At 39.6% G+C, this 14,578-nt stretch overlaps 1 protein-coding gene across 1 annotated transcript in view; it reads right to left on the bottom strand.

Moving 5' to 3' along the window:
* Positions 1-395: 395 nt before the first annotated feature.
* The window catches only part of LOC141807500 (protein AF-17-like), a 46,991-nt gene continuing 32,808 nt past the window's right edge, over positions 396-14,578 (bottom strand). The window contains exons 16-20 of the mRNA XM_074693581.1: positions 13,713-13,789; positions 13,106-13,473; positions 12,113-12,200; positions 8,261-8,473; positions 396-5,030 (exon numbers count right to left, since the gene is read on the bottom strand). Coding sequence (XP_074549682.1) covers positions 4,995-5,030; positions 8,261-8,473; positions 12,113-12,200; positions 13,106-13,473; positions 13,713-13,789 — 782 coding nt within the window. The 3' untranslated portion in view covers positions 396-4,994. The remainder of the gene's footprint in view (positions 5,031-8,260; positions 8,474-12,112; positions 12,201-13,105; positions 13,474-13,712; positions 13,790-14,578) is intronic.

A 14,578-nucleotide genomic window follows, 5' to 3' on the forward strand; every position in this document is an offset into this window, starting at 1 on the left:
ATAAAGCTATAAATCAAACACCTTACAATAAAAACCTGTGGCTGGAGAAGATATGCGCACCCTTTGGACCTCTTTCAAGTTTGGGTCTCTTTGAGTTACTGTGATAATGCACTGCACTGTGTTTGAATTAAGTGATCGATTACAATATCTAGACCATATTGGATAAAGTTTCTAATATGATGGGAATCAGATTTCTGAATGTTTTGGTTGGCCAGCAGCAAACACCTTCCTGTGTGATGGACAGGTTGTGATGTTCTTCATTGACCTGAGGACAGAGCTGGGGAGACATTTCCTCTTTTCAGTCTCACAGCTCAAACAGATAAATCACTGAACACCCAAGAGAAAGTGTAAAACAACTCAGTAAAATACATTTATTGACAAAAAAAGTCGTCTTAATCCGTCCTTTTAATTTTACACACAAAAATATCAAAATACTTTACAGGGCTTTTAATCTGAATATTGTCAAATTCGTTTTCAATTCTCTCCATCAAATACACTGTACAATGACAACATGCTTGTCCTTTTTTTAAAATTAAGAGCTCATTTCATTTCCTTTCTTTTTTTCAGGGAACAATGCATTTAAAATTATGCATAGTTATTACTTGGTATTTAGCAACACATTTGAGAAACCTCACTGCATTTCATGCAATTCATATCCCGATAAGTAACTCGCTCTCCGTCAGACCTCATTCAGAGCCAGGTGCTTAAATGTTGTAATACATAAAAGATACACAGTACGACATTCAGAACATGGATTATCGTGGTTACCCAAACTTCAAAGCTTAAAAGAATGAATGTGTCTTTACACAAACATATTAAAGTATACAACTCGTATTCCAACAAAATTGAAAAAGGTACTAAAAAACGATTTACAATTGGGCCCAAAGCGCCCCAGTGCAACATGAGAAAGAAACCGCTCCAGAAGTCCTTCACACCATCTGCAGTCACTCTGTTAGACGTGGGTGTGGGTCTGGACTTACACAACAAGGACATACTTGGTTAATTGCAGACCTCCCACTCGGAGTCATGTCAACGCGTTGGCTCATGTCTTCATCAACATAATCAACATTCTCCTCCTGTCGCTGCTACAGTATTTATCACCGACTCGTGAGCTGCTTGAGGTTCCTTTCTGACGTCTACATTAGCTGCTAACAAAACAATCTAACACTCCAGATATCACATGTGAGGGAGATCATGTTCAAGATCGCAAACAGAAGGGAGGACACATTTTAAAGAGGTCTCGAAAATGCTGTTAGAGAACAAACGAAGGAATACGGCGAAAGAGCCACTCGCTCTGTGTGGCCTGAGAAAAACTGAGCCTCACACAGATACTGACCACAGAAGCCCTGAGACACAAGAGATACCCCATGATTTTACTCTGAAACTCTGATCTAAGTTTTCTCTTCTGCTTTTTTCTCTTCAGAACATGCGGAAAAAAAATCAAGCCACTTTATTTTTTCATCTATAAAACAAGTAACTTTTGTCCTCAGACATTTGATACCAAATTAGCAAAATTATTTCCCAAAATGGCAGGAACTGTAGAAACTCATTTCAGCTATTTAAGTTGTTAAACTTGTGTAATGGAGAAAATAAAAATTCCCAGGTGGAAAAAAAGAGGGACATTGATATATGGAAAATGTTTTAGTGACTATGTGAGCACAGGTTGCATCAATGCCCTTTCTCCACCTGGTTGTATTCTCCAAATGTGTGAAGCTGTCTGCCACAGTGTGTGTATGTAGCAAATATTATTTACTCAGGTGTGGACTCTTATGATTTATAACTATCATTTTATTACTCTCAGTAATATGACAGTGATGGTCAAGCTCAGTCTGACAGGTCTCCTCACAGGGTCCCTGTACATACAGAAGATGTAACTTCAGTATGAAGAGATGGTTTTGATGTTATAGAGAACGGTCAGTTATGATTATGACCTCTGTTCTCTGACTGAATTTCTCTCCATGCCAAGGCGGCTTGTTTCAAAACCAATCCAGACTTCTTTGATCACTAAGCAATAAATACTTGCACATGGTCCAAGCAGAGGTGTGTCATAATGCATTAAATGAGTCTCTGCCCACATGGACAATGTAACCGAGTGGAGGATATCTGTGTGTGTGTGTGTGTGTGTGTGATAAGTCTGTGGCTCAGTGAATTGAAAATTACATTTCGTGTTTTTCAATTTAGGTCTTATTTCTGCATCAAGAGGGTTTTTGAAACAAGCAAATTCTAAATCACTACTATCAGGAAAAAAATGGAATGAAAAAACATAAGCAAGAAAATATATTCTAGTATAGCAGTGCTTAACAAATTTATAAGACCAACCTTTCACATATGAAACGCCACAGTACCAATGCCTGGTACCAAGCAGTCGGTACCGGTACTGAACGGTACCAATTTTCAGTGCTTTTGTGTTTGTTTATGTGGTAATAAATACTAATTTGTCTGATTATAAAATCTCTAAGTGTTTCATTTTAACACATTTATTCTTCAAAATATGATAGGTACCTTACATGGAACCTTTTGATTTTATGTGAATTGGTACTCAGTACTGTAGATGGAATTTGGTGGATACCTATAAAAATACCTAATTAAGTACCCATCCCTAATTAGACCACCACACAGTGCAAAGTTTTTCTAAACTGACAGTATATTGGTGATGACCAAAATATTGTTTGCTGTGTCTGTACTGGTTAATCCACCAGGATGTTCAAGCTCTTTGTTCAAAATTATGTTTTTGATGCTAAACTATAATTACTGTCTTAATCCATGAATTTTCAAATGTACTGTTTTATGAAAACGTAGGAAAAGTAAGAAAAGAAAAAATGTTCCAGTAGTTGGTTGTTGTTCTTAATGAATTTCCAACTTCTCAGAGAATTCCAGTTTTGTGGCTAAAATTGGGGAATAAAATGTAATTTTTTTCCCCTTTTCCCCAGAAAAAACACCAACTGCAATTAACTTTTTCTGTTCAAGAATGAAAGTAAATTTCTGTAGTTCACCAATCAAAAAATAATAAGGGCTTCAGTTTGTATTTTTATTTTTGTGTGAAACTGTGAATTTGAAAAGTCATGGATAACATCAATAATCTTATTTCAGCATTATACATATAATTTTGATATAAGAGCATTAACATCCTGGTGGATTAACATTTACAGAAACATGAGAAGTAATTTGGAAATCAGAAGTATACTGTGTATTTAGGGCAGGTGCTCTGATAAATTTGTGAAGCACTGCACAATTTTTTAGTTCTACCAGCAAAGTTGGGTGTTTGAAAGATCCTGGTAAATGTTTCTCTATTTCCTCTCAGGGCTTCTGTGACCATATGGCGATGTAGGGAAGACAGAAAGGGAGTTAATTATAGAAAGAAAAGCTTATCAAAGACTCTATGTAAGTTAAACTCATGACTAAAACATTAACAACAGAAGTTTATCTCCATCTTCTCAGTTGATAACAGCTACACTGTGCATCATCCACTGTAATAAAAGTGTACGTCTGTCCACAGCAGTCTCCTAAAACACCACCGTGCAGACGTGCGACCCAGAGTAAGTCCTTGTTTCTCTCTGAAGCACAAACTAAAGAACATTGCATCTGAACACAAAAGTTACGATAGAAAATGATTTGACACTTCAGTTACCACTATACGCTTATTCACACGGTTCAACTTTTAAAGTTATCAGTCTGCTATCAAAAGTATAAACGGGCTGAGGAAGAGTGCTCTTACTTTACTAATATACCCCTCCATGGACCCGAGATAAAAAAACACCATCGAAGAAAGACAACATGGGAGTTAGTGAGCTCCAGGGCTCACAGTTTCCTCTGTGAATCTAACATCATTAAGGCATTATCTATCCAGTATTGCTAAAAGAACAACTAGCTGATGAACATGGAAAGGAATAACACAAAAAAACGACACTTCAGGAGGAAGAGTGCAAAAATACTCACAGAAATCAAAAACCTGTCAGTGCCTAGTGGCCTACTTAGTACCAAGCGTCCTTTAGAAGGTACTGTGTTGATGGCTAATTTGCTCTGTTAGCTACTTAACATGCAAAGTGCACACTTGTTTCGGACAAATAATTAATTTCTTACTTACAATTTCCAAATGTTTGGTTTCCTCTGCTTAATCTCCATAGCAACTGGAAGGATATAAAAGTCTTTAGAAACTCTCGTGGTGGTTTTAAATAAAGTCTGTGATGTTTCCGGTCTCTGGTGGACCATTTTGGACATGTGGGTTCTGTGCCATTTTACATTTACATGAGTTAAACTGATCTTCAGTGAAGGCTATTGCGGTAATGAGTCGTCACAAAGTTTAAAAATGGGTAATAGGTAGCAGAAAGATCTGAGGTAATTGCTAGCTTTATATTGAAATGCCACTAACCACACATCAAAAATGACAGTATACTTTTAACCTTTACATCATGAGTGCATGTGAGACGCTGCAACAAACAGAAAATCTGGATGAGAAGAGGGCGGGGCGAACAACACAAAGGGAAGACAAAATATCCAGGAAGACGGTTGAGGTCGTGAAAAGTCTCACAGACTGATGGAAACTCTGGTCCGAGCAGGAAAACATGAACGATAAGTGCTTAAAAAAGAAGCCGCAGAGAGAAGAGACGCTCCAAACCTCGAGTTTTAACTTCAAACCAGGAGCGAACTCAGCTTCTGCAGGATGAGCAGGAACTCTGGCTCTGCCTTTAACAGCAGCTCCATTGGTCTAGCTAACAAATTAGTGCAATTTAAGAAGAGATCACTGTTTCCATGCTCTCTGAAAGCTGCCTACACAAAAACCTATGAGAAGAACCTCGGATATAAAGAATATAAAAACACAAAAACTTCACCTTGACGTTAAAGTCCATCCTGTTATACATTCATAAAAGAGGGTGTAAGATGAAGACGATGGAAGGAAAGACGTTCAAAGTCACTCAAAGGTGGACCTCAGTTCTTCAAGTTGGCGTTAATGCCGGATATCTTTATCAGAGCTGCTCCTGCGTTACTGAGACACATCAGCCGTTCTTCTCTCCACCTTTCTCTCCTGCCGCCTGAAAACACAACACCACAGTTAAAGAAGGGAATGATAACTTTACTTACCCAGCTATTTATTCTAATCCCTTACTTTGTGCTTTAGATGCCAGTCAACGTCAAACAGTAAAAAAAATAAAAATAAAACAAACAGGACGGTAATGTGTTAGTTGTAGGTGAAATTTTACCAATACACTTTACATAAACAAAGAGAGAATCAACAGCTCTCAACAAAGGATGTTGAATTTTCAGTACTTTGGTTCCTTTAAAACCACTCATTTTGAAACGTGTGGTGTCTTTTTTTTTAATTAGGGCTGGGCGGTATGGCCTAAAAATAAAATCATTTTTTTTCTCACAAAAAAATTGATTTATGATTTTCTGATGATTTGTTCCCCAACCTTTTAAAGAAAACAATAAGTACAAATGACAGAAAGAACTCAAAACCAGACGTATTTACATTCACATTGAAAGTTGCACCATTTTATACATTTGGAACTTAAAGGATAAGTTCGGTTTATACAGCTTTTACATTGTTTATAGAATGAAGTAGAACAAAATACTCACCCAGAAGGTTTTCCTGATCCAAGCAGTGCTTCGGGAGATATTTAGATCCAAAATCGTGCAGCGGACGTCCGTATATTGGGATCCATCAGGGCATAGACAGCGCTGTGTAGCTGTAATGACCTCTAAACTGATGAAGACTTTGTTTAAGTTGCCCCTCAAAGAGAGGAGTCAGCTCCCCAGAAAGTGCTGCGCATGCGCAGTACTCTGGAGAGCTGACTCATTTCTTTGAGGGACAAACGTAAACAAAGTCTTCATCAGTTCAGAGGTCATTACAGCCACACAGCGCTGTCTGGAGTGACACAGACTGCAACAGAGGACTAACCTGGAGCGGACCATGATGGAATATTGGTGAAAGACATGAGTTTTTGGACGATTAATGCAGTTTTCGGAGCGGCGCTGTCTATGCCTCGATGGATCCCATTATACGGACATCCACTGCACAATTTTGGATCTAAATATCTCCCGAAGCACTGCTTAGATCAGGAAAACCTTCTGGGTGAGTATTTTGTTCTACTTCATTCTGTAATCAATGTAAAAGCTGTATGAACCGAACTTATCCTTTAAAAATACTGATAGGAAAAATGTGTACAGTACTGTTTCAATGCACTACAGCACTGTTCAGTCATATTCTACTTTTAATGAAAAAATCTTTATTTTAGTCTACTTGTATTGTTTATTAAAGCTGTAGCCTGTTGATATGTATTAATATCATATATATCATATATATCATATATATTTTAATACAAACAAATAAGCAAAATAAATGTCAATTGTGGGCTCACAAATTTATGCCTCCCTGCATAAGTCAGTACCCTGGTCGGGGCACCCCAGACAAAAAGTCTGGTCCGCCCCTGCTTGACAGAGTGCACCTCGATGCTGGTTCCTTATGTTGCTCTGCTCGTCAGCGGATGGATTACTGCTGAATGGAGGATTCAGTTGGTGGAGTAGAGGGAGTTACAGAGAAAAACGAGACTCAGCTTTTCCCCAGGTAAAAGTCAAACAACTTCTCAGTCATGTTTGTCCGAGCAGCGCACCACTCTGTTCAATCACCCATCTCCCTCCCCGCAGTCTACTTTCACAAATCATGATCCGTCCATGTCACCATAAGAGGGGATTTTTTTCGGTAGAGTGGGAATGCATTGAGGAAAACTGATGTATATTTCTTCACTATCTAAATCTAACAATGATCAGAGTATTATCTTTAAAAAGCAGCAGGTTCTATGTGTGTCAATCACATCATTAATGATCTCCAGGTGAACCTAAAAGGGTCCCGGCTTTGTAGTCAAAGCCAGTCAAAGATCCTAATCAAACTCCTGAAAAGTGACAGATAGAAAATAGAGGATTGAAGGAAAGGGCTTAGAAATTTACTGATGAGAGGTCTAGTTTATATCAACCTCTTTGGGCTGTTGATACCGACCATGAGGGACACGTGTCTCTCAAGGTGCGGGGTGTCAAAGACATGCAGTAACCGATAATTGTCAGTTGGAGTAAACAATACTCCTTATAAAAATCTGTTACTGCATAAAATAAGTTACTATAAATATGAATGTGTTAGTCTGCTACACTGTAAAAATGAAATTTAAAATGATTTTAAACCAACGGACCCAGAAATAAAGAAAACATTGATGTTTACTGACTTCCACAGTATATATATATATAAAAAAACTATTATCAATTTTAGAAATGAAATATTTTAAATTTGCTTTGAGATGATATTTCAAAATAAACAACTTATTTTATCAGTACACTTGTATAACTTCTAGAAAGGTAAATTATTTAACACCCTTCTTACTTTTGTGGTGACACCATTTGACACTTTAATGGGACTAATTCTGTAATTGGTAAAAAAAAATGGAATAAATGTCATATAAAATACAATTATACTGTCAGAAAGGCAGACCACACATAAAAAAAACATCTTACATGTTGTTTTAACAAGTTTAAAGTGTATTTTTAGTTTGAAAATCATACCAACCCTTATCTGTCACTGTCCCAAATAAAAAAGGTAGAGCTCAGGTGAGGCTTATTTTCAGACAGTTTCACAGTGATCACACTTTAAACATTCAGAAACACTCAGGCTTCTGCACAGATGCACAGGAAGTGAACAGATTTTGATGCTCGCAGCAAAAGTCCCACTTCTTCCTGCTTGTTGTGTCCCTGCCCCGCCTTCTACCACAGCCACCAGACGGCCATAAAAAAACTATAAAATATCAAGACAGCGCTGTGAGGGAAGGAAGTATTCTGTTTTGGGTCTTAACCTTACATTTGTTTTGGGAAAATTTCATTTATTTTGCCTCTATAAGTTTGACCTTGTGTCAAACGTTGGCCCATCATGAGCGTCTATTTCTGCCCCAGCCTCAGCTTCAGTATGATAACTAGATATTAAAGTGAAAAGTGCTGCACGCTGGTTCCAGCCAGAGCGTTTATCACTTTTTCACTTTGAGTCTACAGCCAGCAGTCAGCACTCCACTGAATCCTTTATTTTTCAGTGTAAAACCAGTTAAAATGATTCACAGAAAAGGTTTTTAAAGTGTTTTTCAGCCTAATTTCCACCAGCAGGAAAAAAACATGAAGAAGGAACAGTTTTGTTTTTGCCTTTAGCAAATAAAAATCCTCCGTTGAAAGATAAAAGGTCAGTAGTTAGTCCACATCAAGCAGTTACCATGGTGATGACAGTGTTACTCACCCCCGGCTTGTGAAGTGCATTTTCCTGCAGGCTGAAGAGGCCTCCCCCCTGTCCGCCCTGTAGGGGGGAGGCTGTGGCCGAGGACAGCAGGTTGGGCGACTGGGCGACCATGGGGGAGTTAGGGTTGGAGGTGAGCGCTCCGGACAGCGTGAGGCGCTGCAGCTCCCTCTGTCTCTGCTGATGCAGCATCTGGCACACCACCACCTGCTGCTCCTGGTGGAGGAGGGAGAGCAGAGGGTAAGACTTCTGATGCACAAAATGGGGACGACAGAAACCAACATCCAGAAATATGACGTCATTCCTATTTTTACTTCAAAGACAAACTAAACTTGTTTGTGTATGTTTCCTAAATTCTAAGTTAAAACCTTAACATAAAAAATGACACTAGGTTCAAACTACAGTTAAACTTTGCTTCAGCTGTTTATGTAAGAACGTCTTCACTTTCCATCATCACAGACTGATGAAATCAAAACTCACCTGTCGCTCAGGTGTCTCTTGATACTAGATAAGTGGTCAGTTTTCTGCAGTGTTATGTGCTGCGCAAACTTCAGCAAATTCTGCTTCTTATCAAGGAACATGTTCTCCACTAGGGGGCGATGTGGGGAAAACGTGTTGTGATCTGTCTATGGCAGGATCAGGGTCTGGATGTGATCAGGATTCTTTTGCATATTCAGACTATTCTGACATTTTTTATCTCCAAATATTTCTCATCCTGCTTTCTGAACCATTTTTAATATGATTTTGAACTCTCAAATTTTCAAATCATGATATATCTATCCATTTAAAGACGTCAGCCGTTAGAGTTGTTGAGTTTCAGCAGAATGTTCAGAGCTTCAGCTTTATGCGAGCAGCCTATGCTCAGTCAAAATGTGGTTTAGTGAGACCTTGCTGGATAGACCCTAGTTTGGTTTGTGACCTTGACAGAAAATGTAAATACACAGTTAAATCTGGGTGTATGAGATTAGCCAGGATCAGCCCCTGGCCTGGCTTTGGATGTGTCTCCACTGGTGTATGCTTTCACTTTCAGGTAGAAGCTAAGAGGGCTTTGTGTCTTTGCATGCATTTGGCTCTCTGCACCAAGGAAGCTGATTTGTTTAGTGATTTGGTTCCTGCCACACTTTCCTTTTTCCTTATTTGGTGCCTTTGGCTTAAACGTTTCGATCTAAACACAAGGCGCAGACTTTTTCTTGTAGCATGAGCTCAATATTTGTCACAAGAAAAGGAAAATAAAAAGGAAAAAAAGGAAAAAAAGGGAAAAAAAAAAAAAGGAAAACAAAAAAAATATTTGTCATATCTACAGTCTGCTCTCTTGAAAAGTAAGTTTCTTTATGTGGAAGCTTGTGGATGTGTTTCTTTGACATCAGCACGTTAAACAGTAAATGGCAGAGCTCGCCTGAACACACCGTCTGTCTGATGTTTGTTCTCCTCAGACTCTCAGTTGGTTGTGACAGGGTAAGTGCAGCGACTGTTTGTCTTTAATGCACCATCACACAAACCAAGTTCACAGGATCTGACTGCTCCTCCAAAATCTGCTCCTTTATCAGTTTGCAATTCAAATCAGATCCTTTGTGGTGTCTGGTTTCCTGAGGCCAACAATGATGCACTACCTCAGAGTTTGGTAAAAGATGCTCAATGTTTACACACCAGATCCGTCTTTAAAACCAGTGTGTGACATTTGTAAAATATGGAGTGACACCATAGACTGTATAAAAACACCTGTGAGTTAGTTTCCTGTGTGTCATTCTCACAATCACCTGACAAACAAACTCCCCTAATGTGGTGGTCAGTCAGCACCTCTAAGTCTGAGGCTGTGGTTCTGTGACAGAAACAGTAGTTTGCTCTCTAGTTGGCTTGGAGTTGAGCCAAAAGGCACATCAAACTGGCATGAGGCTCTGGAGTGGACCCAGAACTCGTTGGGGAGATGATAAAGAACACAACTGGGGAGAGTGATGTCTGGATCGGCTTACTCAAACTGCTGGCTGTTTGATACGACCTCAGATAAGTCGAAGAAATCTGATGGATGGACATTCTTTGTTGCCGCGGCTGCTCTGTGCTCAAACTTTGAGCCTCAACACTTCCTCCAGCTTCCACCGACAGCGCCTGATTGGCTGGTGTCAGGTGTTATCTCATCAGTCCTCAAAGTCTGCAAAAACAATCCTACGTCTAAACCTAAAGGTGAAAAAAGTGATGAGGTCAGGCGTCGCTTACACGTTTCATCCAAAAACACTAAAACGCAGCGAAAAAAATCTGCGTTTACACAAAAACCCTGTAGTAAGCCTGCCAGGCCTGTGTGTGCTGCTGTCTTGTCCTGAAGCGGCTTTTTATAGATCTCCTCTAAAGTAGAGTTGGGCCGTATTAGAGTAGGATAAAATATTTGATAGCTGCAGCCCTGGCGAATGCTAAGAGCAGAAGTGGAGCAACATTTTGTCAAAGGCAGTCAGCAGATTGAGCAGCACAAGCACAACACAGTAGTCCATGACGATCGTAACAACCGTACTGTTGACTTTTGATGTGCTTATGCGAAATGGAGTGTGATGTCATCGTTTCCACTGAAAACACCTGCTTTATGTTTACACGGCAATGGTGTCGGGAGCGTTTCAGAAAAATCCCACTCTAGAGGCTGTTTTCAAAAGTTTGCGTTTAAGGTCGGATGAAACACTGTTTACATGTAAACATGAGGCCGAAACCCAACAATACTTTTGTGTTTCACCCTAAAACCGTTGTTGTGTGAACAGCCCCTTAGAGTCTGGATGAGAGGTTCCCAAACTTTTCAGCACAGGAAGAAAGAGAAAGTGGTGTTGGAGAAAGGCGACCCCCCGCAATGATAACATAACAACAGAGGCCAATCCAAAAACAGACAGAAATCAACATAATGAGGCCAAAGATACTTCATTTGTACCTCTGTGCACATCACACTTTGTTTACTAAATAAATCTGTGTCCACTGATACCATCCTGATCCTGGTTCAGTCACCTTGGGTCCTCAACAAAGAAACGTGGAAAACTAACCAAACATTTTCTGTTTTTACGCTTTAAACAAATTCAATCCTTATTTAAGTTTACATTTTTGACAAAAACGGATGAAATATGTAAGTTTGAATTGTCTTACAACTTGGGAAGGCATTTCAGACCCCTCAATCACTCTTTCTGGACCCCTGAGGAGGTCCCTTACTTTGGGAACCACTGGCCCAGACGATCAAATCATTCTGCTGCAGCAGTAAAACTTCCTCTTACTTTAATGTGAGATGTGGTTTGACTGATCATTAATGACTCTCCTTAGAAAGAGCTGGCTGTCCTGGTAATCTGTCAATGGCCTCAGACTGAAAACTGAAATCAGGGGCATCATTTTATCCTATTTGTTTTCTTGGGGTTCAGTCAGATGAGAATCAGAATAACTTTTATTTTTACTCCTGGGTCTCAAGGGGTTTTAATTCCTCCCTACTCTGTTTCATCCAGGCTCTCTTCTCTGAGCAGAGACGTTCTCTTGTTCATATGTGTAATACAACAAACTGCAGACAGAAACTCTGCAGTTGATTATCACAGATTATCAGTTTGCTTTATGTCTGGTACAACGTGTTCACGCCAAAGAAACTGCTGCTGGTAAAAGCTCACAAGTTTCCAGTGCACAGTCAGTTGATGAGGATCAATCAGGCTCAATGTAACCGTTTCCAACAAGCAGGATGCCTCTGTTGTTGATTTTAGACGTCTTATGAAAAATACCTCTGTCGTTGGAGCTGTTGCCTCCCAAACAACATGGAGGCATGGCCCAAGCTGAGCAGAACTCATGTATTGTATAACCTGAAAGTGGAGTGAACTTGCCCAACAACAAAGTGTAAGAAAAGCGTTGGGTTACCGGAGTGAAGTTCTGTGAGTTGAGGAACTGCTGGAGCTGCTGCTGCTCCAGGAGAAGCTGCTTCTGCTGCTCGGACAGGAGGGAAGATCTGCAACGAGAGCCACGAGCACGACAGATATTACACCAACACCCGGGAAGAGATGCTCTGATGATGAGTCTCTGTGCTTGAGTCTTTTCTTTTTTTTGAAATGTTTGCTGATTCACAAACAAAACATTGATAATGTCTCTATGAGATGATGAGAACAGGGGCAGAACATGATGAGCACTGCTTCTTCCTGTCCCTTCTCGTCCTTTTTGTTTTTACTTTCTCTTATTTTCAAAATGTTTTCAAGGAGATTTATCATGATTTTTTAGAGTTTATATACAAGGAAAATAAAGAAATACATACTTACATAAATAAACTAGGAAAGCACTGAGAGCAGACCTCCACCAAGCATATTGTGATTGTCACCAACACTTAAGTCTTACTTTAATGTTATACTCCCTTTCAGCAGACTGTCTGCTACAATTTGGTGTTAGTTGCAGGTTTGTACGATAATTTTTTTCCTGACAGTGTTGAAAATTATGATGACCCAGTACATATTTCATATTCTGAATCTTAGTTTCCTGAATTTTGCCAGGATCTGGCTCGTGCTTTTACATCTGTCAGAAATTATGGTGACCTTGTCTTGTATAGTTTTGCAAAGCAATTCGACCATTTATCGTGGAGTTATATACACATATGGTGAAAACAGCCCTATCTCACAATGATAAAGAATCCTTTAAAAAAAATCCTGAATCCAGATGGTGATCCAGATCACCTCCAAAATTTAATCCCTTCTTCCGTATCCCATTTTGAACATTTCCTGAAAATTTCATCAAGATCTGTTTGTTATTGAGTTATGTTGTTCACATACAAACTGTCCCAAACACATTACCTCCTTGGCGGAGGAAAAAAATAAATATAGATAGAAAGTGATCTGCAGTCTGTTTAGGGACGGAGCAAGTACGTACGGGCTCACGCTCTTGGGCAGCTGAAAGCTCTGAGTGAGGGCCTGGGGGTTGAGAGGAGGAGGCTGAGGGCGCAGAGCGGGGAGGGTTGGCTGAGGTGGGTTCTGCACAGGAGACTGTATCACTCCGTTCAGACCGCCCAGCACGCCGTTCATACTGAGCTGAGGACTTCCTGTGAGGGACGCCATGAGGCCGCCCACCACGGGAAGAGAGGAGCTGCCAGTCTGACCAGCTGCCAAACCGTCGCTCAGACCTCGGCTCAGGCCGTTCAGGAGGGGCTGACCGAAGGAGGCGGGGCTCTGCTGGGGAGGAGGAGTACTCTGGAAGGAGAGGGAGGAGCTACTGCGGGACGGACTACCAGAGTGGAGCTCCTGGAACAAAACCAGAGAAAAAAAACAAGAGATAATTTAGAGGTTTAATCTCTGTCTTTGCCTTGATAACAACAAGTCAGAGTGATCACTCTTCTACCATCTTAGCTACTTGGAAAAATTAACTCCTGACAATCAATTGATAAAACAATCAACGGATTAGTTACTCATGAGAACAAGTGCTGGTCACAGCTCAAATATTTTGTGGTGTCTGATAGTGAGAGGTGTCTACAGGTCCTCACCTCAGACGAGGTAACAAAAGAGGTTTCATTCAGGAAGCAGGATTTGGACAGAGGACTCTTATTGGTGCTCAGGGGGTCTAAGAAGAAAAGAGGAGCACACACAGGGAGAAAAATACAAAATTAAAGCCTCAAGCTAACTACTATGGTGTTCATTATTTACGCTTTGATGCTGTACACTGGAAAAAAACTGTGTTTTTGTCTTAGTTTCAGTAGAAAACACCTTTTTAGAATCAATAAAGACAAAAAATGAGATCTGAATCACTTATAAGAAGTAAAAGAAATCTGCCAGTGGAACATGAGTTAAGTTACTTGTGTAAAGACATTATTCTAGTTTCAAGCAAATTTTTGAACAAAGGACCTCTTTCACAATAAATGTAATTTTGCCCACAGCCCAATTTTGTGTTTATTGTGTGTCAAGAATATACCTTTAGAAAATGCAAAAGTCATCCAGGGCCTGTACTATGACCTATTTTATGATCATTGCCATAGGTGTGAGCCAGGGAGCACACTTTACCCCAAAACTTACTCAAGCACAAATAATAAATCATCAAATTGGGTCAAATCACCTTCACTGAAGTCTGGTGCATCTTTTGAAATCAAATGTAAAGCTAAGTATTTAAATTGAAAGAAGTTATTGAATTTTAACTGGAATTTTTTTTTTTTTCATGATTTTTTTCAACAAATTCAATTCTTTAGAGATATGTCCGACCAACTTACAGTTGGTGTACACCTAAAATACTAACAAATTATTTGGCCACATATATATTCTCAAAGTGGGAAAAAAATCATCAAATTCCGAGACCGGTAAAATTGTTCAGTTAACAGGTTGAATTTGTTGAAAAAAATCATGAAAAAAAAAAAAAAAT

This window comes from Halichoeres trimaculatus, unplaced genomic scaffold (assembly GCF_033239565.1).
Source record: "Halichoeres trimaculatus isolate MK-OKI-2021-1 unplaced genomic scaffold, fHalTri1.1 fHalTri1_scaffold_2, whole genome shotgun sequence".
Lineage (NCBI taxonomy): Eukaryota > Metazoa > Chordata > Actinopteri > Labriformes > Labridae > Halichoeres > Halichoeres trimaculatus.